Genomic DNA, 24,254 nt, shown 5'->3' with positions numbered 1-24,254 from the left:
ATGGTTTCCCAAGGCAGGCTTGAAGACTCCAGCAGAAGTATCACCATGCTTTCGCTCCAAAAACTGGGGCTCCCCGAATTGTCTGACTGCCCTATAAGGGGCAGGTGAGGGATGAGGAGTTTGTGTTGAATGTTTATCCACAGTTGAACAGCCCTCCAGAGTGCTGTGTGTTGGGGGTGGGGGAATGCTCAGACTCGTTGGGGATTCTCTTCCGTCCTGGTTTGAGCTGCACCTCACTCCTCACTTGGCTGTGGCCTGCCATCGGGATGCCCACCCGCCCATCTGTCCTCCTCTCAAAGCATCAACCTTTATTTTCCCAGTATCTTTGGAGCTGTGCTTTTCATGTGCAGAGCACTGTTAGGTCCAGGTTGTAAGCACAGCACCTGTGTAGAGTAGGTATGTGTTCATGTGTTCTCAGGTGGTTGTCATGCCTATAGGACGGGCTGTAAAAATTAATCTTTGACATTTGTTTTTTTGCCTGTAGCTGACTCTACAGAGATAACATGTATAAGCTTGTCTTATGCAATTGCAAGGCTTACCTCTATGGCCTGTGCCATTTTCTTTGCAAGATTTCCAGTAACTCCTATGTCTATCAACTGATAGTATTTTTAACTACATTTTTAAATTTATTATAGCTGTTTGATCAGAGTTTGTAAAGTGGAAGTTAGACTCCTGCATTGGTGTATAGTCACCCTGCTGGTCCTAGAAGTAGCCATTGTTTACCGGTTTCCTATAAAACATGGTTTGGATGATGCTTGTCCCCCAAGGGTGGTCCTTTGTGGGGTGATTAGGCATCATTTCACTTGATCCTTACAGCACCTACTAAGAAGTTTAGACCGTTTCAGATAATCCATGTTGATACCTAGCTAACAGTACTCACGCTCTTGGAACTGATTATGGTCTTGCTCTACCTGGCTGTTATGATGCAGATGACAAGGTGCAGGTTTTCTGGAAATAGTAGCTGTTACAGTCATGTACCACATTATCTCAGTAATAACAGGCCCGCAGACAACTAACCCAGGATATATGAGTGAGTTCTATTAGGTGTGAAAATATGGGGCAATTTCTATTCTAGTAAATATTGCCTCAGACAGCCTGAATGTCCCTCCACACTGCTCTGTATGCTTTCTGCATAGTCAACCCTGACTCCCATTACCTAGGACCCCCAACAACCCAGCAACTCATAGGAAATGACTGTCTACAGTAGGTAGCTGCTGGGCTACTGCTTAACTGGTTCCCAGACCACTCTGGTCCCTAAAGATTTTGTAAATGTCTGAGCATAAGTAATGTAATTATTTAGATACTTTATTTGTATTTTGTCATGTTTACGTGGATTTTAAATTTCTCTTCACATCAGTCTACTTCTAAATGTAGGTTTAAGAGAAAGAAGAAGGCCCAGCTGGGGATGTAGCAGAGTGGTAGAGCATTTGCCCGCTATGTGCAAGGCCTGATAGCCAGCATAGCAAAAAAAAAAAAAGTCCTGAAAACCCTCTTTGGACTTTGCACTTTGCTTAGTGACTCCCAGGGTCTTTGGTATTGGGACTCACTCTCTAATTGTCCACCATTGGGTCTCAGCCTTGTTATCCTAGATGGCAGCATGTATGCTCTGGGCAGGGGTTTGAAAGGAATGGAGAACAGAGCTGGAGCACGTGCCCACTGTACCTCCTCTTACGGAAGGCTCTCAGAAGCAACTATGGACTTCTCTCTCGTTCAGCAGACCCAGTGTGACAGGACCAGTGGGAACCACGGGCTTGGAGACATTGTCTTCTGGGCAGCTGTATGCCCAGCTAAAAAGCCTTTTGCCATGGGGGAAAAAGGAGCCTGTACTTGGCCTGGGCCAGTGGCCTCTGGCACAGCGGTGAACCCTGTTGTTTCAGTTATCGCTGTCAGGAAAGAAGCTGTGTGATTCTATTAATTTCCTTTTTAAAACACTGAAAAATTTGGATTTCCTAAGCTTCTGGAAGGTATTAAAGTGGGCACAGCATTTCAGCCGGGTGTGAGCTCGTTGCATAGACTTTATCTCTTCCTGGTTTTTATTAAAAACACTTTACTGAAAAATGATGGGACTTAGTTATTTCTTCCTTTACAAAGGAAATATGAGCTGCTTGTTAACATCTACTAAGTGAGCTAATGCTGACTATATTGCTGCCATGTATTGGCATATATACAAACTTTCTGGTTATTATGTATGGGAATATAACATATTAAAAATGGTGAAAAATTATAAAGTAAATATTCGCTTGGCAAAAGTTTGCTAGGCAGCTTCCATGTATGAAATGTGAAGGTTGCAGGTCCAGTGTCTATAGCTTCCCAGGCTGGCTCCTTGAAGAGTCAGAGACTGGACTCCTGTAAAGGACAAATGTGATTTGTGAGCTGAAAAGTCAGCCGTCCGATCTCTAGGACATGATTACATTCCACATTTGACAAGCTCTGGCAGTCACTTTGTGAATGAAATTCCAGGGTTGCTTGGAGACAGTCCTTGCAACCGGGGATTTTCCTATTTTCCCTTTTCTGACTCCGGAAGACAGGGTTTTTATTGCAGCCCTTGGATGGTGTCTTGTTATTCTGAGTTGCCTGGTCAGCTGAAGAACCCTTCTTAGTGAATCTGTCTATATTTTAAATGAACTGGTTTTATTTTTATACATATACTTTTAGGTTTGTGTTGAGTCAAAGTGGAGTTCTTGACCACTTTTAATATAGCCAGTGGATAGAGATGATGAAGCAAGTGTTGGTGGTGCAAGGCCACATCAAAGACTGGTGCAGGGGTAGAGCCAGAACTCCGTCCCCCAAGCCCCTTTAATTGTGAGTCGGTGGTTGTGATCTGAGCAAGGTATTATGGGTAAGGCAAACAGATTTGGCTTTGGGTGACCCCATGTGCTCGAGCTCCATTGCTGTTACTCAGAGACACACCTGTAGGAAACTGCGCAGGTCAGGTAGGAACCAGAACCCACAGGCTTACCTGGCACTTGTGTTCTGTGGTCACTGACACCTGGGGCTCGTCCCAGCATGCTCTTCCTGGGAGACAGGGAAAGGGGAAAGGACTCTTAAGAGTTTTTGAAAAGGCCACAGCAAAATTACTGGCCTTGTGATGTAGTTCAAGACAACAAGTAATGTGTTGGGGCTCCTGGTGTGTAGGTCATAAAGCACTTAGTCGGCCTTAATTATAATGGCCTCCCTCTTGTAAATAAATATTTCTTTAAATAGTTAGTTGGGTTTTGAGTGATGCTATCAAACCAAACAAAAAGTAGTTCAGGGATGTCGTGGTTCAGCGCAGGAGTACTGGGCATCGCTCCATGTTGTCTTATCCAGCATGGGACTAGGTAGGTTCTTGTCCTCTTTAAACTTGGACCCATGTTAGGGGTAGGAGGCGCTAAAGTCCCCTGGGTTCAGAGCAGAGTACTGCCTGCATAGCAAGGGTATGGAACTGGATAGCTTGTATTATTAGTGCAGCAATAGCTTACAGGATAGCTTGCATTATTAGTGTGGTAATAGCTTATTTGCCCTGATTTGGAGGTGGGCATGTGTTCTGTGTTTTGAAACAGGAGGCTGTGGCTTAGCTCTGTTATCAGCTACTGTGTAAATATGAAAGCATGCTAGGGGTGGACAGATCTGTTCTACTACAAGTTTTAGCTCATACTTGTCCAACTAGATCAGCCAGTTAGTGTAGTTTAAAAGGACTTTTTTTTTAATTGTTGTTTTTGGCCCCAGAGGGTATTAGAAACTAAGCCCATATTCCTGCCCTCGAGGAGGTGATAGTGAGTTAGGGTGGGGTGGGAGAGATGAGAAGGGTGGAGTGTGGAAGGCAGACTCACAGGTAAGCCCCAGAGCTGTAGCCTGGGGATGGTTGGGTGTGTGTTAGGGGGCGGTGGATATCAGGAAAAAAGCAAGGCTCCACGCTAGGGTGTGCCTAGGGATTGAAGAGAGCCAGGTGCCCAGGGTGGACAGCAAGGTGTGGCTCCATGGTGGAGGGGTTGTTCCCAGTTGTAGCAGGAAGAGTGTGGCTCAGCAGGAAGGGCCTTGGGCTTGAAGGCCTGCCTACCCATGTCAGGAATGTCTGAGTCTTGGGTTCTTGATCTGTAAGATGGAGATGGCTCCCCTGTGGCAGTTTAGAGATACTCTGATAAGAATGTATGTGAAAGAGTTTGTAATGGCAGATTGTTCTACAAGTGTGGGTAGTTTGTTTATTATTTGGACGTCCTGCCGCCATATCCAGAACAATATCGGAATGCATGAGCAGCATATACCTGCGTTCATCCCAGGGACGAGCATCCCTTTGCCCTGGAACTAATAGAATTCCAATAAAGGAAAGATGGGTAGCATGGTCTCAGGTACTGGTAAAAAGGGGATGATTATTCAACAGCAAGATGTGGGGGCGTGGTGTGGTGTGGTGTGGTGGGGTGAGACTGGCCAGAGCCATGAAGGAGGGATCCTCTGAGGAGGGGTTGCTTGAGTTGTCCTCAGGTCTCCAAAGGGGAACAGAAGGACACAATGCAACTTTCAAATCTAAGGCAAGAATGTTTTCAGCTGAAGAAGGCTGTTGCTGAGACTGAAGTGGATTCAGTGGGACACACAGTGCTGGGTTCACAAGAGCCCAGAGCATGTCTGGCCTCTGGCCCGTGGGCTTCTGGTGAGGGAGGAAGAGCAGGCGTTCTCGGTGATTGCATTGCAGGGAAAGGTAAATGCGAAATAAGAGGCAGGCAGGGAGGGTTTACTGCAAAGGACTGGAGGGTGTGGAAAGGACCCTGCAGGAAGAGCAGCCAGTGCAAAGGTCCTGGGCTAGTAGAGATGGCTGCAGCGGTCCGAGGCTAGCCCAATGTGGTTGGAAGGTAGAGGGTGAGGGCAAGGGTCAACCCAGAGCATGCCCTTTAGAAGTACTGAACCTAAAGTGTTTTCTATCAAGGTCATTATCAAAATTCGAGTTCTTGCTATCAGAGTGGTCAGCAGAACAATTCCCACAGCGTCCTTGTTCTCACTCACCAAGACTGTGAATGTGCTCAGTTAAATGCTTTCGGATTAGCTGCCTTCAGTTAGGACAGATAGGCTTAGTTGTTACGGGGGTCTTCATAATGGGGAACAAGGAGGGGGCAAGAGAGATTTGAAACTATGCTGCTGGCCCTGCAAATACAGGGACAATAAGGTGAGGAGGGTGGCCAGCTTAGAAAATGGGAAGGACAAGATAGCCAGTGTTTTAAGCCACTTAGCCTTGGCAACATGTTATAGCTGCATAGAAAACCAACTCAGTGCCTCCTTGAATGTGCATGGTAACCTGACTCATGCCAAGGGTGGAAAGGGGGTAAGGTCTGGGTCTACGTGCTGCATCTGATGGTGGTCACTGCACCATGGCTCAGAACAGCGATGACTTTTCCCTGGAGGAAAACTTGAGTTTTGCCAATATGTATGCATTTAGTTCCCTTTAGGTTGTTTTGAAATGATTTCTTAGGACTGATGAAATAAGACAAGCTAAATAGAATAATGTTTGCCGGAGCATAGCCCTGTGCTGTTGGGTATATCTTTCTGTGAGTGTGGAGTTCTCAGACGTAATTTCAGACCACCAAATAGACAGTCACCAAAATGGGGGTAATCGTGATTTTATAGCCCTTTTAAAAATAAGAAATGTATAATCTAGATTTTTAAAAAACGAATATGTACATGTATACAAATGAATGTGTATATGTATATGCACACACAATTATATAAAAGGAAGGAGACTGTTTTGGAGGAGGAACGGGACCTAGGAGTAGGGAAGTGTAACGTGTATGATTTTTCTGCCCGTCGCCTGCTCTTGTTCCGCCGCCGCACCAGCCCCAAATAATACACAGAGACTCTGTATTTGATATAATCCTGTTGGCCAGTTACTAGTTTCTTATTGGCTAGCTCTACCTTAGTTATTAACCCATTTGTGTTAATCTATGTATGTCCACGTGTTCTTCTTACCGGGAGCCAGCTGCCGCATACTGCTCTCTCCAGACTCTCCATCTTGACTCCTCCTTACTACTTCCTATTTCCTCCTTGTCTCCTAGTCCCTCCTATCTTCCTTTCCTATTGGCCAACAGTGCTTTATTATTAACCAGTATGAGAAACATATACAGAATGACATCTCCCATCAGGGAAGTATAAGAGGAAATACGACAAGGTAAAGTGATGTATGTGTAAGGTAAAGTGATGTATGTGTGAAAATGTTAACACGAAACAAGTTCTTAAAGTTAAAAATAATTCAAAAGTAAAAGTTTAATTAAAAATAAGTATGGTGGCTGGGAAGCCTAATGCATATGGCTCGGCGTGGGCATTACTTCTCCCTAGGTGAGGAAGACATTGGGGTGTAGAGAGAATTGATTTTAGAGAGAGGAGTAAAGGCAAAATTCCCACTAGTTGGTTAGGCTAGTGCATACACATACGAACAGTGGCCATGGGTTGGTGAAGAGATGGGATCATTCCTGTTAACCACTGGTACTTCTGTTGCTAACTCCTGAAGAGCCCCAGCTGTGGGAAGGGCAGTTAATCAAAAGGTCAGTGGAGCTTTGGTGACTAGATAAACTACCGACCTTGGGTAGTCCCATCATGAGGAAACCTGGCCATAGGACTCCTGGCAATGCGCTGTCAGTGGCCGTGAACCCACAGCCAAATGTCGAGAGTGAGCTTGTAGTCAGTACTAACACACAGTGGACTTGGGGATGGTGCTCACTATAGAACAGATGTTGTGTGGGGTACGTTCCACAGCCAGCCTTATGTCTGAGGCTGGGTTGGCCTGACCATCACTAGTCTTCAACCTGGGACCTTTTGATTAGAGGTGGGGGTGGGGATGAGTATTGAGTTTTCAGGCAACAGGTGTGCTCAAGGCCTGCCCTGGTGAAAACTGGGCACACAGCCAGCATGGTGAGGACTAGGAACAGAACTGTTTCATGGGACAGCTTGGTGACCCCCAGTGAACTCAGTGTGACCCACGTGGAAGGGCAGAGTTCTCCCCCACCCCTTCCTCACGTCTGTCCACACATGACGAGCTCATAGAGAGGTTCTTAAATAGCACGCTCTGCTCTAGCCCTTACAACATTGTTCTCTTAGGAGAACTGCTCAGGCTGATCTCAAAATCATAGTCTAAGATCCTCCTGCCTCAGCTTCCTAAGTGCTGGAATCAGTTCTGTCTGTAATGAATGTATTATCCCCCAGACACCTCAACCACTTTTAATTGTGTGTATAGAGGTTAACTTTGGTTTTTAAAACATTTTAAATAAAAGCAAATGCCTCTGAATTGACTCAGAGGAGGAGGCAAGGAGGGGCTCATGTCCAGAGTTGGCTTGTAGTCAGTACTAACTCCCAGGGTTTTGACCATGATTGTAAATCTTGAATATAAACTATTCAAGGAAATTAGGCTAGACAGAACTCTCTGAAGAAAGGGATGTCAGAGAAGCTTGTAAATTCTGAATAAAATTAATTCATAAGATACAAATAAAAGTATCATTATAAGAACAGGTTTTAAATGTTGAAGTTGAATGACTAATCAGATGGTATCAATTGACTGTTTTATCTACATTCATAGGAGCTTACTATAGATGTTGGCCAAGATGCCTTTCTTGGTATTTTTTCCCCATTACTTGGCATTCATTTAGATGTTTGATATTCAGTCACTGTGAGAAAGACTGACCTTTAACCTTGAGGGCAAAGGCTACATAATTGGATCCCTTACAGAATGAGTATATTAACGCCAGTGGTACTGGATAGCTGGCTGGTTGTCCAGGTTTCTAAAACCCCGCAGAGGCTGCAAACAGATGGAATCTGGTATCTTAAAGGAAGAGCCTGGTTACGTTTGGACCCTTCATGAAGGGCCTGGTTAAAGAAAGAGGGTGCTCTGCTCTATAACAACTCTGCCCCCAAACCAGAGACCATGCCATAAGAGAGGGGCTAGGAATGATGAGTCAGGACTCCTGAGTGCCAGATGTCATTATCCTTCCCGCTTCTGTGCAGAGTTTAGCTCTTAGTAGTTAACAGAAAAAGCCCCTGTCACTTTGCTAGGAGAAGGTGCAGCAGGAGAGTGTTAGTGAATGTGTTCTGCCAAGAGCCATCCCTTCATATTCTTCCTTGCCACTGGCTAGGCTGTTCTTTCCACAGTGGCCTTGTGGGTCCTAGAGGAAGTGTGAGCAGTGTCAGCAAAGCTTTGCTGAACATCAAGAGCTCCTCTAGCTCCTTGACACTGTGTATCTGGACCTTCTGGAAGTTACTGTGTGTGCAGCGTGAATCTTCTTGCATCCTAAGTAGTTCTTCCACACTGGTGCCAGATGAACTTCTAGGTCCTGTCTTTGTTGCTCTTCAGCTTCATGAGAATCTGGGGGTTAACCAAGATGCAACAGGAGCCAGATGGAGCCTACATAAATATGGGTGGCCCGTGACTGATACTGAGTAGGAGATGGCCAAAAAAGTGTTCTTAGGTAGGAAAGGCCAAACAACAATACCAAAAAACCTACATTCTGTCACGTATACATGATGAGAGCTAGCAACACAAAAAGCAGTGGATGCAGGAAAAGAGTGGAAAGGGCAAAGACGCCTTCTAGAGCACAAAGGGAGCTTCAGGAGAACTTGGAGATAAAATGCACAGGGTGTTGAGAACAAAAAATAGTTATGGATAAAGCACCCTTCAAAGAGAGGGGGCTTCCAGGAATTACATACATGACTGCAGAAATCCAAGATGTCAGTAGAAACTCTGGAAAATGAAGTTGGAAGCTGTATAAAGCACAGAGAAGAATGTGTGGGAAAAGGTTAATACCCCAGATTTCCAACACCTAAGTAGTGGGATTCCAGAAAGAGGATGGGTGAGTGGGCCGTGTAGAATGATTCGTGCATTAGAGGAGGCATGTCCTGAGAGTCGATATGTTGTCCACTGTGTGAGTGAGGCTCTATAGAATTGAGGTATTGATAAAGGCTTTTATACAGATTACTGCATTCCAGGATGCCTGGGGCAAAGTGGGGAGCAGAAAAGCTACCCTCAAAGGAATGCAGATCTGAGTATCAGCACTGCCTTCAAGGTTCTCATGAGATGAGTTCTATGCCCTGACTCCATCTGAGGTGAGAGCCAGTAAAGACAGTATATCTAAGTAGTCTTGGCTTGTCCATCATGTAATTTTAGGACAGTAAGAAAATCCAAGAGAGGTCAGAATGCATCACCCCAGAGTAACAGTGAAGGGAGCCTAATGTATCCTGTAGACCACATCTAGATGAGTGACGGGTAAACAGGAAGAGGAGTCTGAGCAAGGACAAAAAGTCTTGATTTAATACAAAGCATGACTGGGAGTTTAAGAAATCAAGACTCCAATAAAGGTCACTGATGTCAGAAAAAAGAAAGGCAAAGAGAAATGCCAAGGTACACAGACGTTATCGTTTGGTTCAGCACTGAATAATACTTACCTGGCTATGCAGAAAAGAGGTGAGTGAATTGTGGTTACAAGAAGTAACTCAGCTGTGACTGTATATGAAAAATGGCAGGTGGTGGGACTTGGGACATTGAAGAAGGGTTTTGGGGGAAGGGTCAGTATGATAATAGCCTCATCTCGCTAACTGGAGGAATTGAGATTTTATTTTATCAAATGTTGAAAAGAAAATAGAAGCTCAGGAATGTGAAAACTCAGCGTAGAACTAGAAGTAGCGAGAGGCTTTGCGTCTCTTCCTGATGATAGGGCTAACATTGCCCAGAACGAATTAATCAGAGAGAAATATCATAATCTGTATTTAAGGCGAAGTTAAATCTAGAAGAAAAGTAAGAGAATTACCCAAGTCTTTGGAGCTTGGGGTGAGTTTAGAATCTGTTATGACCCTCAAGTTCTTTAGTTTTTTTAATTTTTATTTCTTTCTTTCTTACTTTTTTATCATTGTTATTTCTTACTTCGCTAAAGATTTGATACTGAATTTGAAGATGGCTTAAATGCCAGTGACACACTTCCCTGGTAATGCTGTCTCCTGGTTTTTCAGGTCTTCACTGAAGTGAACGGAGAAGGCTGTGTTTTCAATTAAGCAATAATGGTGCTCTTGTTCCAAGCAAGCAGAAGTTCATGTTTCCCAAGACAGAGTTGAGTAGCTAGAGGCATGGTCTCTAATCCTTAAGGAAATGAATTATTGCCAAAGACAATGAAGCAAAGCTGCTATTGTCTTTCAAGTTTAAAGAGAACCCCAGTGTCTAGAACATTTGATTGAAACAGTTATACAGAAGTAGACCAGCTGTTGCCAGGGGAGTTGTGAAAATACGAGTCGTCGTGTGGCCAAGTGGTGGATTTTGGAGTCACTTTTCCAGACCATGGTGGTGGGTCCAGAGCCCTTAGCCTATAGTCATGATCTCCTCTCAAGACCTCAATTTATGTCTTATTCTGAAATACTGCCATACTTTTTGACATTGCCTTTCACTATGACAAAGTGTATCTCTTACTGTTAAAGACGATGCTGTGGTTTTGCATCTTATTAAGATGTTCTTTAAATTCTAGTTAGTTTTATGTGTATGGACGTTTTGTCTACATGTGTAATGTGTATTATATGTGCACCTGGTATCTTTGAGTGTTAGAAGAGGGCCTTGGATTTCCTGGAACTGGAGTTATGGATGGTTGTGGACCACCAATGTGGGTCCTCTGGAAAAGCAGCCAGTGACCATAACCACTGAGCCATCTCAGTGACTTTTCCTACTCCAGACTACACTCTTACACCGTGTTTGTAGCCATTCCTTCCTTGGACCTGATACAGGAATAGACTTTGGGATGCTGTTCTGTTTATTTCCTCCACTTCCCTCCCTACAAGGCTGACTCACTTCCCCACCCCCACACACCTGAATGCAGAGCTATTGCTGTAGGTTAGGCTTCTGCTGAAGAGAGAATCTGAGCAGCATTGACACCTGCTGTCCTGGTCCTTGGCCTTGACCTGGTCATTGTAGTGGTGCCCACAGAACACCTGGTTCTCTCATTGAACCATCTGGGCAGCCTGGGGCCCAATCCCCTACTGGGAGGAACCGGGAGGAAGCTGGGATTAATGCAAAAGCCAGACTTTGGCAAAGGCCAGATTTTGGCACCGGTTGCAGGATTGATTGGAACAGGCCATCCCTCTGACACCTACAGGCACCTGGCAGCTCAGGAATCAACATGTGCTTAGCATTTAACCCACATTGTGACCGAAAATGACTTAGATTAGAAATAGATGGTTGTCCCCTGGTGTCATTGTTTGCATACTGGTCTAGTTTTTGCTCATTTGTTCTTCACAGGCATAGCCTCAGCTAATGGACTGTGACCTTCTATGATTAAGGAAGGCCCATTCCAAGTGGGGTTATTAATAGTTTTTTTTTTTTTTTTTTTTTTTTTTTGGTCAATTTCCGAATGAAGCCTTTGCCAGTTGCTGAGTATTGGGGTGACTTACTTCACACATTTCTGGGACCCATTGTCCCAAGGCTGGGATTAGCACGATGCAGCCTTGAAACGCAGAGTGTTGCAGAAGGCACCCTCTGCTGGCGAGCGCTCCCTCCTGCAGCCTCCCAGGGATCCACTGAGGGCAGCGCCATGCCCTCCTTCCGTTCCTCCCAGGATGCACCCAAAATGGGGATAGAATGCTTCAGGACCCATGCAGGCAGAGCCCAGGGTAGGCACCATTTTCAGTTAGCATTGGCCTCTGTAGAGACATGTCTCTTATTTTGTGGTTTCTCCTCAGATTTGTCTTTCTCTCTTGTTCCTTCATTCTATTCAGTCCACTTTCTGCTCTGTCCCAAGCAGGTCCCCCTCCAGGGATGAAGGGGGAGAAGGGTTGGAGAAAGCCCATGGCTGAAGGCCTGCTGCTGTGCGCGGAGCAGCCTCCAGTTTGTTGTTAAGTGTGTGTGTGTGTGTCTGACTGTCTGTCTGTCTGTGCCTCTCCTGTGTGTGTGTGTGTGTGTGTGTGTGTGTGTGTGTGTGTGTGTGTGTGTGTGCGCGCCTTATGTGTGCAGGTGCCCATGGAGCCCAGAAAAGGGCTTTGGATACCCTGGAGCTGGAGTTGCAGGCACTTGACTTGGTGCTGGACTCTGAACTCTGCTCCTCTGGGAGAATAGACAGGGCATTAACCCATCTCTCCAGCCCCACGACAGCTTTTCACGTTGGAGGGAACCTTGGTGTCCCTGTCCCCTGTAGGGGACTCGATGGCAGTGTCCTGAGGCTCTGTGGGGGAAGGGGGCTCCTCTATTACTTTCCCCTGAGCCAGCCTCCTCACCAGGCCCTCCTGTCTCCAACCCCACTCACATAACCAGACTCTACTCCTTATGGCTTTTAGCCCAGTGATTCTCAACCTATGGGCCAAGACCCCCATAGGGGAGGGGTTTGAATGACCCTTTTATAGGCCATCACATGTCAGATAGCCTGCATATTAGATATTTGTATTGTGATTCATAACAGTAACAAAATTAGAGTTATGAAGCAGCAATGAAAATAATTTTATGGTGGGGGGTCACCAAGGGTCACAGATTAGGAAGGTTGAGAATCGCCGGTTTAGCTCCTTCCCCGGAAGCAAAGTCAGTTTGCCTGAGCTGTGCTGAGTCCCCCTGTCCCTGCTGTCATTTCCGGTGACACTCCTTCCTCAAAGCACTTGCTCCCTTGTCTCTACCTCCATGACCTTTAATGAGCTAGTTAGTTAGGGCCAGGCACCCGGGCACCCGAGTGTGAGGAGTGGGAGGCCGTTCCTTTTGCATCTTGGAGGGAGTATTTGTTGAACACTGGCTGAAGGAAGAGTCTGGTAAACAGGAAGCGGCCTGCCTGCCACATGTAGCAGCCTCCTTGGGTGCCTATGAGAGGAAGTGGTTAGAGAGGAGGAAAAAAAAAAAAAAAACAGCCTAGGACTTCTGAGCTTGCATTAAGCACCTCCTGGCAGTTGGTTACCTTTACCCGCTCGCTGGCTGTGGTTGGGCCTGGGTTCTTTGTCCTCTCAGCCCATTGAGGATGGATCTTGAGTCTGTCACTGTTCAGGACCATTGTTTTTGTTTATTTTTATTTTTTTAATTTTGGTGTGCCGTTGGTATAAGTTGGCTCTTCTAGCCCAGTTTTAAACTTTTCAGGTGTTGAGTTGGGTTTCTTGGGAAGCATTCTGAAAGATCGGAGACATGGCTATGTGATGTTTGTCCTGGCTGTCACCTAGCTGTGAGACCCAACCGCTTCATGATTAACCTCTGCCAAGGCCTCCACTTCCTATCAAACCAGGGGGTGTGAGCCCCTTGGCTTCGTTTGTGCCTAAGGCTCAGCTCTTTGCTTGTTTCTCCTGTTCATCTCACAGGCTAGCCTCTCATCTCTCAGGGCTCTATTGGAGTTCCCAGGCGCAGGGACAGCATTACTCAGATAGATACATGCATGGTAGGTCTTTCAGACCCCTGCAACTTGGGGGCTTCCCTGACCCCTATTGATTGAGAAACTTGGGGAGTTGGGAGCAGTTGCTAAATCTCCACTTCAGTTGTGTGCCTTGGTCTGCGCCGTTTCGTCCTTTCGGGTGCAGGATAAACTTGGAGGTAGAGGCTGGCCGTGCCAACTACCTGGGGGGATGGGAGGAAGGAAGGGCGGCCCGTTGTCCCCACGGAAGCCACCATTATCCTCCTGGGCGGATGTAATGCCCTTCCCTCGGCTGCACCTGCAGCACGGTATCCACTAGTTCGTCGGCTTCTTTTCTGGGGTCCATCCCATCAAGCAGGAGGTATGGGCATGGATGGTCAGAGTGTGCTTGCTTTGTTCCTTCTGCACCTGGCCCTGCAGGCTTCTTGTGGCCAAGTGTGGCTTGTTCTCTCTATCTTCAAGGCTCTGTTTGCATTGGCTTCTGTTCCCGGCTGTTTTCCCACTTCCAGCCTCATGGCCCTAGACTCTGGCCGATGCTTCTCTGTGTGGTCAGGTGTGTGCCCTTGCTTTTTTCTGTTTGTCCCTTCCTCAAGCCGACCCCAAAGGCTGTAAACCAGATGGCGACTCTGCCCCTACCGGGGTGGAATTGGAGAGCTGGCGACCACAACTTTGGTTCAGGAGCTGCTCTCCTCAGGGACAATCTGGGGTGGGAGGGAGGAGGAATGTATTTCACCCACGGCTGCCACGTCATCGAACACATCCTTTATGGGAGACTGGGAGATGGGGCGGAACTTGAATCAGGTTCCGGTGAGGCAGAGCATCAAGTATTGTGCTTTAAATGAAGGCAGCTCCTACTTGTCAGTTACATCCTCAGTAAAGCTGAAGAAGAGGAGTAAGGGAAGAGACAGGTTGACTTGTGCCATAGGCAAGAGTTGGATTCTAAACCGGAGGAAACTGCTGCAAAGCTAGATGTAGTCAAAGATACCTGGGGGCGGGGGCGGGGGCGGGGTGGGGCTGTGGTCCAGTGTTGGAAACCAATCTGTACTTACCAGTTGGGAGTGTCAATTGTTCTGTTGCGTTCTGTGCTTGTTCTATGAAGAGTGTCTTCCAGCACCAGAATAGCACCCAGATACTGCTGCCAATTCTAGGAAGGTCAGGCCTGCTTTCCCTTTGTTCGATATTGGGCGTATTGTGCCTCAGCTGGGTGGCGTATCTGCCTGTGCTGCAGGAACATTTGTTGTCCCCAACTCCTCAGTTGCTGAACAGTTAGTAGACTGCATGACAGAATAATGCCCATAGCTCTGGCTTCTGGCTAAGTGTTTAAAGTATATTACATTTTAGTCCCTAAATTCTTTCTGTTTTATCACCAGGTTGCTTGTGGGGGCACCTCGGGCAGAAGCACTTCCACTACAGAGGGCGAACAGAACAGGGGGCCTGTACAGCTGTGACATCACCTCCCGGGGACCTTGCACGAGGATTGAGTTCGATAATGATGGTGTGTTCCGCCCTCCCTGTTCATTTGGCCAGCCTATCTGTACCATGCTTCACTTGCCGCAAGCAACAGGGGTCACAGGCGTTTATTCTCGAAGAAAGGACCACCGTCAACTCTGTCAGTCTTGACTGTTGTATTTGCCCTGAAAATACTTTTCTAAATCATACTAAAGTGGGCCAATTTGCTACCTTTGCTTAATCTGGTTCAACTACAATGGCGTGTTTATGTTGCCACCTAGTGGTGTATTGAGACTCTTGCAAAATTGAATTCATAGCTGTGAAGAAAAATGTGCCTGTCATATATTTAAGCAGTCAAAACATTACCTACTGTTAAAATATTTGGGGGAAAGACTTGTCTATTTTTATTTATTATTTATTTTATTCATTACTTATTTAGTTTGTTTTTGTGATGTCTGGGACTCTAACACAGTGCCTGTGTTGCAAGTGCTATACCACCATGCTGCATCTCTGACTGTGAAAAACTTTTAAATATGAGACTACTCTAAAATGAGGACTGAATAACTCTAAGAGTAAAATCTCCCCTAAAGACTGAGATATAGCTGGGTGGTGGCGGTACACGCCTTTAATCCCAACACTCAGGAGACAGATGGGTGGATCTCTGTGAGTTCCAGGTCAGCCTGATCTACAGAGTTCCAGGACAGGCTCCAGAGAAAACCTATCTCAGGGAAAAAGAAAAAAAAAAAAAAAAAAAAAAGACTGAGATACATTAATTGATGAGATGGGCTGCAGTTAAAATAATTCTTGAAAACTTCAGGAGCAGCTAGTATTGGGAATCGATATACTTATTGAATGTAATGTGACAATTTTCCCCCATGGGATGTTGAAAGTGTCGCATGGTCTGCTGTTGAGTCCATACATGTCACTGTTACACAAAAGGGTCTTTTAAACACCAGACTCTTACCCAGCTAAAACCTCTAACTCTGAAAGACAGGCTTATTTCCCTTTTATTTTAATATCCCATTTTAGAAGCCTCTGAGTAGCTGGAAGATGCCATAATGGAGTCCAGATGTATCACCAGCTAATTTACCTGGTTTCCCGTAGATTGAACAGAGCCATTAGTGTTCGAAGAAGCTTCTAAGACACCAAACTTGATTAGTGGCCTAGGTAGACACTCAGGCTTATGCATTCATTCTCGTCTGTGTCCTTCAGGGATAACGTGCTGCTCTTAGGACTAGGAAATATTACATGTTAATTGCAGAGGACTTAAAAATGCATAGATATGTAAAGAGAGAAAAGGCAAAATGTCAGTAGTAATCTTAGTACCTAGACATTCCCCCTGACATTTTGACTCTTGTTTAGAAAGGAAGAAACATGGGTCGTAGAGGAGATTTAAACTGGTATTGAAATGAGTACATGGTGGTCTTTCTGTGTATTCTCGCTCCCCCTCTCCCTCTTTCTGGCCAAGAAGAGAGCAGTTTGCACTGCTACGTACAAACCTGGGAAGTGAGCAGAAGTGCCCACTCTGTTGGTTTAGATGCTGCACTACACACTGCCGCATCAAAGGACAGCTGTTAGGTGACTCCTTCTCATTCACGCTATTTTCAGATGTCTTATTACAGAATTTTTATGAAAGATTCACTCAGCTCTTTCTCCCTTTCCTTGAGAAAAATTGTTCAGGATTAACTGAATTTCCCGAGTAGCTAGGCTTGGCATCCAGGCAGTTTGAACATGGCTTCTTATTGTTTTGTTGTTACCGTGTTGGTTTGGATAGTCTTCCTTTCAGTCACTCAAGTGTGCTAACTGTCTGTGTAACCCATGTTACTTCCTGCAGCTGACCCCATGTCAGAAAGCAAGGAAGATCAGTGGATGGGGGTCACCGTCCAGAGTCAAGGTCCAGGAGGCAAAGTGGTGGTAAGTATAGGGAAGTTCACCTCCTCAGTGTGGCTGTTATGGGCTTAAAGCAGGGATAACACACAGAACTCCTGCCTCGGTTTACCTTTGAGCACAGGACACCCTGCTCTAACATAGGTCCTGATGCCCAGAACAAGTCAAAGTTTTACTTCTCCCGTGATGCCTGCTAGACTGTGTTCCAGCAACCTGTGTATGTCTTTAAAACGTCCAGAGCCAAAGAACTTAATAAATAAGCATGTTTTAAATATCCCTAAGACTAGCTGCCCTTAGGACAAAAAGAGCAAAGTTTCTGTCCTGGCAACTTCTTGGTTTTTATAGACAAAATTATTGCAAACCATGGGATTCGATTTTGGACAGTAACATCAATTTTACTTTTACCCCTAACCTCTTCAGATGGGAGGCAGCCTGTTAGGTAGTCTGGCCTGGAAGCATTTCTGGTTGGAATATAGTGATTTCGGGGGGGGGGGGGCTCTTTTTCACAGTCTAGTTGCTGTAACAAAGTTTAGACAGAAACTTGAGAAAAATGAAAATCTTGGTGAACCACTGATTCTTACACAGGGACACTGAATGTGAAATGGACTTGGAGTACTGTCTTCAGACACTAGACTGCGTTACATGGGAGGTAGCATGAAGACCCGGTAGAAAACGGAGATTATTCTCTCTTGACAGGGTCATTCCTTCTGCCTTTTAGTGACAGAAAGTAGTCTGAGAGCACAGAATGTGAAACTGGGGCTCACTGCAAGTCGCAGTGTCTTTGTTTTCGCTGTTCATTTCCTAAGAGCATGTGTCCACGCTCCTGTCTAGAACAGAGTTATTTACAGTCACTAAAAGCCAATTACACGAAGACGGTGCCGTGAGGTGGTGTTGCCTTTGTTTATGTGACAGGTGAGTTTATACGTGAGGTGCCCGTGGATACAAACTGGTATTTTAATATTTGGAATGGGGCTTTGTTCTCTGAGAATAAGGCAGAAGCCCCAGGTCCTTTGTCTTGTAGATGGCTTCTTAGTGAGGAATTTGCTGGTTTGCTTTGGGATTCTCTCCCAGGATGAGGGCAAGTTTGTTCATCCTTTTTAGAGCCAACCTCTTTAGCGTTGCTAAGTGTCCCAGTTCTATGAGGTTTTAAAAAGCAACTGTTTGCAGACGTGTGCCCATCGATACGAAAAGAGGCAGCATGTTAACACAAAGCAGGAGTCGCGAGACATCTTCGGGAGGTGCTATGTCCTGAGCCAGAATCTCAAGATTGAAGATGACATGGATGGAGGAGACTGGAGTTTCTGTGATGGCCGCTTGAGAGGACATGAGAAATTTGGCTCTTGTCAGCAAGGAGTAGCTGCTACTTTCACTAAAGACTTTCATTACATTGTGTTTGGAGCTCCGGGCACTTACAACTGGAAAGGTATGACATCTGTATTTACAGAAACACATTAAAATATTAGTTAAATTCCTATAGCATGCCCCCATGGTTTAGTACATTTTAAACAAGTAAGGTGTTTATAAAAGTGGGTAGGGCCAGGCGGTGGTGGCTTATGCTTTTAATCCCAGCACTTGGGAGACAGAGGCAGGTGGATCTCTGTGAGTTCCAGGATAGCTAGGGCCAACCAGAGAAACCCTGTCTCAGAAAACAAAAAACAAAAAGCAAAAAAGAAAAAGAAAGAAAGAAAGAGTAAAGAAAAGAAAGAAGAAAAAATGGATGGGATATTAAAATCTCTACTGTGAAATTTAACAGTAATGCAAATGTTTTAGAGCTGAGTTTTCTCTAGTAGAATTAGGTTTTTTGCTGTTTTATATTTTTTACTTAAAGAACTGTAAAGTCAGTGATGTGAACACTGAGTTGGAGTAAGTGGGTTACACAAAGAACTGTATTAATATGGGCATCCCATTGTATAGATCATAAAGAACTGTATTAATGTGGGCATTCCACTGTATAGATCATAAAGAACTGTATTAATGTGGGCATTCCACTGTATCGTATCATAAAGAACAGTATTAACGTGGGCATTCCACTGTACAGTATCTTAGAAGGTCATTTTCTACTAGTAACATAGTAAGCTAAAAGAACAGATGGCTGGCAGATTGGGGGGTGGTTAGTAGGAACTTCAAGGCAATCTGAGGTGAGGTTAGTTGGCAGTATTACTGTAAGAAAAGGAGACACTGGGAAGGAACAAGGAAAAGGATTCACGTTTGTGTTTGGATGAATCTAGTCAGTTCCTTCAATAAATGTTAAGTTTCTCTGAAAAATTAATGAGGTATATGGCAGACTGCTATGTCATAAGGGAATCTAGCTCTAATCCATGGTGAAGAGAATCTATGGTGGTTTGCAAATAAAACCTTTTAAGAAACTGAAACAAGCCATATTTCCATAAGCCGGGAAAAGATTACTATATGGAATCTTGAGGTATGAAAACCAAACATTCAAGGCTAGCCCTGATACTTTATGAAGAGCCTATCTCAGGATGAAGCATGGGGTGGGGGTTGTGTGGGAACTGAGGATGGCCCAGTGCTTAAGAGCACACACCAGTCTTTCAGAGAATTAAAGTTCAGTGTGTAACACCCACAATTGGCAGCTCAGAACTGCCTGTAACTCCACCTGGGGGGGATCCAGCGCCCTCTTCTGGACTCTTCTGGCACCTGCAGTTTTGTGAGCAAGCATGCACACACACTGTGTGTGTGTATGTGAGTGAAAATAATTCTTTTAAAACAATTTAATTTTGAAAAGCAGGGATTTACCCCAGTGTATATAGCTTTGCATAGTGTGTGAAGTCCTGGGCTCAATCCCTTTCCAGTGTCTCTCTTTCTCTTTCTCTCTCTACCCCCCCCTCTCTCTCTCACACACACACAAATTCAACTGTTAATAAAAACAGTTCTTGAGAGCCCTCTATGTCGTTCCTTATGACAAAGGGAAGTTATTTCCCTTGCCTCTACTCTGTCTCTAGTAGAGTCTTTCATAGAACCAAATATCAGGCTATTTTGACCTCACTGAAAGAGCATTTTGTGTTTAGAAATAGTTTTATTTTGTCAAGAGCAGATGGCATTATAGTGTAAAACAGAACAATAAAAACACCCACCAGTTAGCTCCATTTAATTCTTGGAAAATATATCTTCTGACTTAGCAACTGACTTGAAATGTCACGGGTTTGTTGTTTGTTGTTTTGGGGGTTTTTCAAGACAGGGTTTCTCTGTGTAGCCCTGGTTGTCCAGGAACTCGTTATGTAGACCAGGCTGGCCTCAAACTCACAGAGATCCGCCTGCCTCTGCCTCTTAAGTACTGGAATTAAAGGTGTGTGCCACTAACGCTTGGCACGAAATGTCACTTTTAAAAGGTCATTTTGTGATTTAATATACTGAAATATTTTTAAGAATTATAGAATTTTCAAAAGATGAAATTTTGGTTAAAGCAGTTTGAAGAACAGATGGATATATTAGTTTTACTTTACACTACAGAAAAGGACTAAAGAAAACAAAATGTCAGTTACTTCAATCAAATTCATGTCATTCAAATTTAGGTTTTGGTAGATTTTTGTTGGCTAAGCAAACATTCCATTTTCCATCTAGCTTCTTAGTGTTTTAAAGATAGCTTATTAAAATGCATGGTTCATGTTTAGGATTCCTAGAGCAAATTTCTTTCACATAAAGACTTGCATGACCATATTGAACAATCCTAACATCACCTCTTCCAGCTCTGCCTCTCTTTCAGACTTCTGCTCTCCTTGTTAACATGAGGGATGTTTATTAGGAACCATCTATTTTATTTTGTTTCATCTTTATTTTTTGTTGTTGTTGTTTTCCATTTCATTCCTTTAGGGATTGTTCGCGTAGAGCAAAAGAATAACACTTTTTTTGACATGAACATCTTTGAAGATGGGCCCTATGAAGTTGGCGGAGAGACTGACCATGATGAAAGTCTCGTGCCTGTCCCTGCTAACAGTTATCTAGGTAGGAACGAGCAGAGGGGCCATACCTGCCCTCTCAGACACTGCGTGATTCTCCCTCCGCTGGCGCACAGGCTGAGAACAGGCCAGGTGGGAGCCGGGGGCCTTGGTGCACGCTTCAGCTTGACGCTGGCAATGTGAAAGCAGGCTGCCTGCTCACTGATGTCTCTGGCCTGGCTTCCGCAAGGTCAGGGACAACCTGCCATCACCCGGAAATCAGCCAGCCCTTTTGGAAGGGAGCTGTTTCTCCTAGGCTGATGGCAGCCTGTGTAGCCTGCAGCAGGCCCTTCATGAAGCCATGAGGAAATGCCTGGGTGTTCAGGGTAGGCTGAGTGGTCCTTCCTCTCCCTTCAGAGCTTCTTTGAGACATACACTTAAGAGCTCCACTTACAAAGTTACTTTCAAGTGGCAGGTCAGAATTCCAGGTCCTTCCTTGGTGATTGCCACTCTCTGAGGCCTGGCCCTGCGACTGCACTGGGGCTCCATGTCAGAGGGCCCAGTGGGTGGCACAGGGCTCCCCAGATGAGGCCAACCAGGACTGCTAACGCAGCTCGGAGGACACCCAGATTGTATCTAAGTGCCGGTTCCTTAACTCCAGAGGCTTGTTTGCATTACTAATGGTGTCCTAAATTATTCCTGCGCATTATGGTAATTACACAAAGGCTTTTAAAAGCTTTAATTCTTGGTGTGAGTTGACATAAAGAATAATTACTGTACATTTCTTGGAAAAATGTAAAAAATCTTCTAAACCTACATAGTAACCTATTTTTAAAAAATGATGTGAGGGCAAAACACGAATGTACTAGAGAGAGATTACTGGGACAATGGAAGGTTAAATAAAAAGGGAAAAAGCAGATATGGATAAGTAAATAATTCTAAACAGTATGCCGGAGTAAACATACATGTAAGTTACTCTGTGTAAATACACATGACTAGTACTGTGTATTAAAAAAAAGAAGCCCTTTCCAATTCATGTACCATCCCCACCCCCTGCACAAACTCAATAAGTCACTGTAGAGGAGGACATTTATAACAGCTACTTATTAAACACCTGTTGTGTATGAGTCAGGTACCATGTTCAGTGTGTTACTTATATCAATACTGTTAAAGATTGTCACCCCTCCCTACGTTTACCAAAGGAACTAATTTTCTAGCTCAAGGTCACACCATTAATAATTCCCCAACTGAGAGAGAATACTCAGGAAATGATGGGTCTGGACATGGGCTGGACGCATGAGGTCTGTTAGTGGCCTTGCAGAACAAGAAAGGATCTCTGGACAAGGAAAATAGCAACAAACCAGTATTTTCCTGGGACGCGTTAAACAGCAACCTCTGTTTTTCATACGTGCTATTTAGAGATTATTTTATGATATGATATACTTAATACTAATTGTTCTGGCTAACAAACTGATAGATTGGTCTTTCAGATACCCCTGGGGTTTATAAACACAGTTACTGGTAGAACATGGGTAGATGGGAAGGGTTTTGTTTGTTTCCTCCAACGTCTTTACCTCTTTCAGAATGGGTTTCCTCAAAAGTACATGTCTGAGAAAGAAGTCAAATGTATGCTGTTATGTTTTGCTGGTCTGTGCTGTGAAGGTCACGTTTAAAAAGATCAGTGGGCGTGGGATCTAAAACGATCTTCAGTGGAAGCTAGCAAGGAGTGCAGCCCTGTCTCTTACCTCGCATAATTGTTTTTCTTCAATCTCTCCTGTCCCGTGCATGCGTACAGGCCTGCTGTTTTTGACCAGCATTTCCTATACAGATCCAGATCAGTTTGTTTATAAAACACGGCCTCCCAGGGAGCAGCCTGACACATCCCCTGATGTGAGGATGAATAGCTACCTAGGTTTGTGACCTCTGAGATGACAAATAAATTGCCTTGGTCATGGTCATTTAAAAATTTTTTTTGATCCATACAGAGCATAAATCTTCCTATTTTCTATTTCATTTCCAATGAAACACATACAAAAAGCATGCCATGGTCGAGCTCAGCTGCCAGATGGTTCTCAGCACTGGGTTCAATTATATCGCCTTGCTCTAAACTTGGAACTCATCATATTTTCAATTCACCTCACAATTTGAGAACTGCAACAGTAGCGGTGACACTTTTTATAAATAAAATCCAATAAAAAAGGGGGAGCTTTACATTACTCTGCCACGTTTCTAGAGAGAGACGGGGTTAATTTGAAGAGTTTGGGCAGTGGGTACTTCTATTTCCTTTTCCAGCAAATCTCAGTGTTTGTAACCGGAAGGGCTACTTCATGCACAATAATTGGACATTCCAGTGTTGCCTACACTCTGAACAGTATATAACTGGTCCAAATGGCAATCAACTCACCTCTATTGTTGATGTGAGGTTCTCAAATGACAAACAAACCATGCATTGTTTTTTTTTTGTTTTTTTTTTTTTTGCTGTTGTTTTTGTTTCTGTTTTGCATGTTCGTGGCTGAGAACCGAGTTGGTCCAAAGTAATGAGAAGCTACCTAGGATATGTTAGTAGTAGTAACATTTGTTCTGACCTGACTACCAACTAGGCTGACGCGTACAGGTGCTCTCTGTCGTGTGAACTGCTGGTCAGTGCAGAAACCTGTAACTTGCACTCAGCAATGAGCATAGGATATAGAATTCCCAGCTGACTTCAGTGTCTAGCCCACTCTTCCTTTGCTGTAGTTTGAACACGTCACAATTCAAGCTACCCAAATACTAAATAGCATAAAATTGTTCCTTAAAAGTCTTAATGTCCATCGAAAGCAGTACAGTAGCTGCGGCAGCTTGCCCTTCTGTCAGTCCCTTAGCACTGTGACTCCTGTAGTAAATGGGAAAGTAGATCGGAGGGCCAGGAGGAGAGCTGGGTGGGTGTCCCTCCCGGAAGTATAGCGCTGATATGAGGGACTGTGTTTTGTTTTTTTAGGCTTTTCACTGGACTCAGGGAAGGGTATTGTTTCTAAAGATGACATCACTTTTGTATCTGGTGCTCCAAGAGCCAATCACAGTGGGGCTGTAGTTTTACTAAAAAGAGACATGAAGTCCGCACATCTTCTCCCCGAGTATATCTTTGATGGAGAAGGCCTAGCTTCCTCGTTTGGCTATGATGTGGCAGTGGTGGACCTCAATGCAGATGGGTAAGCATGTCTTTGGTTTTCACATGTGGCTCATGTTGCTGCTGACTGGTTTCTGTAGGTCTAGAGGACGCTACAGGTTGGTCAACTCAGAAGGCTTACCATCCTGTCACGTCTTCATCGTTGACGACAGCTGACATCCCATATCCTCTCAGTGGCACAGGATTGCCTTTTAAATGTTAGGTTTTTCACTTGTGTTTGGAGATCATAGTTTCGTGAGAATTTAAATTTGGAAAAAAAAAAATGTCACTCAGAAAATGGCATGACGGTTCTGTTGTTTCTTGGGGGTGGGGGCTTTTGGAGCATCCAGAATGTCTTACAGAAAGTAGGAAGTGGTGGCCACATCAGTATGTAGAGGACCCATAGCTCTCAGTGGCAGCTGGGAATAGTAACATAGAAGAGAGGATCCTTGCTGGCAGTCCTGTACTGCGGCTCTGACTTGAGAAACTGCCTTTGAATTGCTAGCATCACTGTTTCCCTGACTTAATACGGATCTTAAGTATATACATTCTTGACTTGTATTGTGTTGGTATGTTCTTGGA

At 44.6% G+C, this 24,254-nt stretch overlaps 1 protein-coding gene across 3 annotated transcripts in view; it reads left to right on the top strand.

The window, feature by feature from the left end:
* Itga6 (integrin subunit alpha 6) overlaps positions 1-24,254 on the top strand; it is a 62,850-nt gene that overhangs the window by 12,475 nt on the left and 26,121 nt on the right. For 2 of the 3 annotated variants that reach the window (XM_051184491.1, XM_051184492.1), the window contains exons 2-6: positions 14,669-14,793; positions 16,582-16,661; positions 17,802-18,057; positions 20,463-20,594; positions 23,505-23,715. In XM_051184491.1, coding sequence (XP_051040448.1) covers positions 14,669-14,793; positions 16,582-16,661; positions 17,802-18,057; positions 20,463-20,594; positions 23,505-23,715 — 804 coding nt within the window. The remainder of the gene's footprint in view (positions 1-14,668; positions 14,794-16,581; positions 16,662-17,801; positions 18,058-20,462; positions 20,595-23,504; positions 23,716-24,254) is intronic. The other variant, XM_051184493.1, reaches the window with a different exon arrangement.

This window comes from Phodopus roborovskii, unplaced genomic scaffold (assembly GCF_943737965.1).
Source record: "Phodopus roborovskii unplaced genomic scaffold, PHOROB, whole genome shotgun sequence".
Lineage (NCBI taxonomy): Eukaryota > Metazoa > Chordata > Mammalia > Rodentia > Cricetidae > Phodopus > Phodopus roborovskii.
Note: the sequence above shows the minus strand (reverse complement) of the source record. Positions and strands in the feature narration are given on the sequence as shown.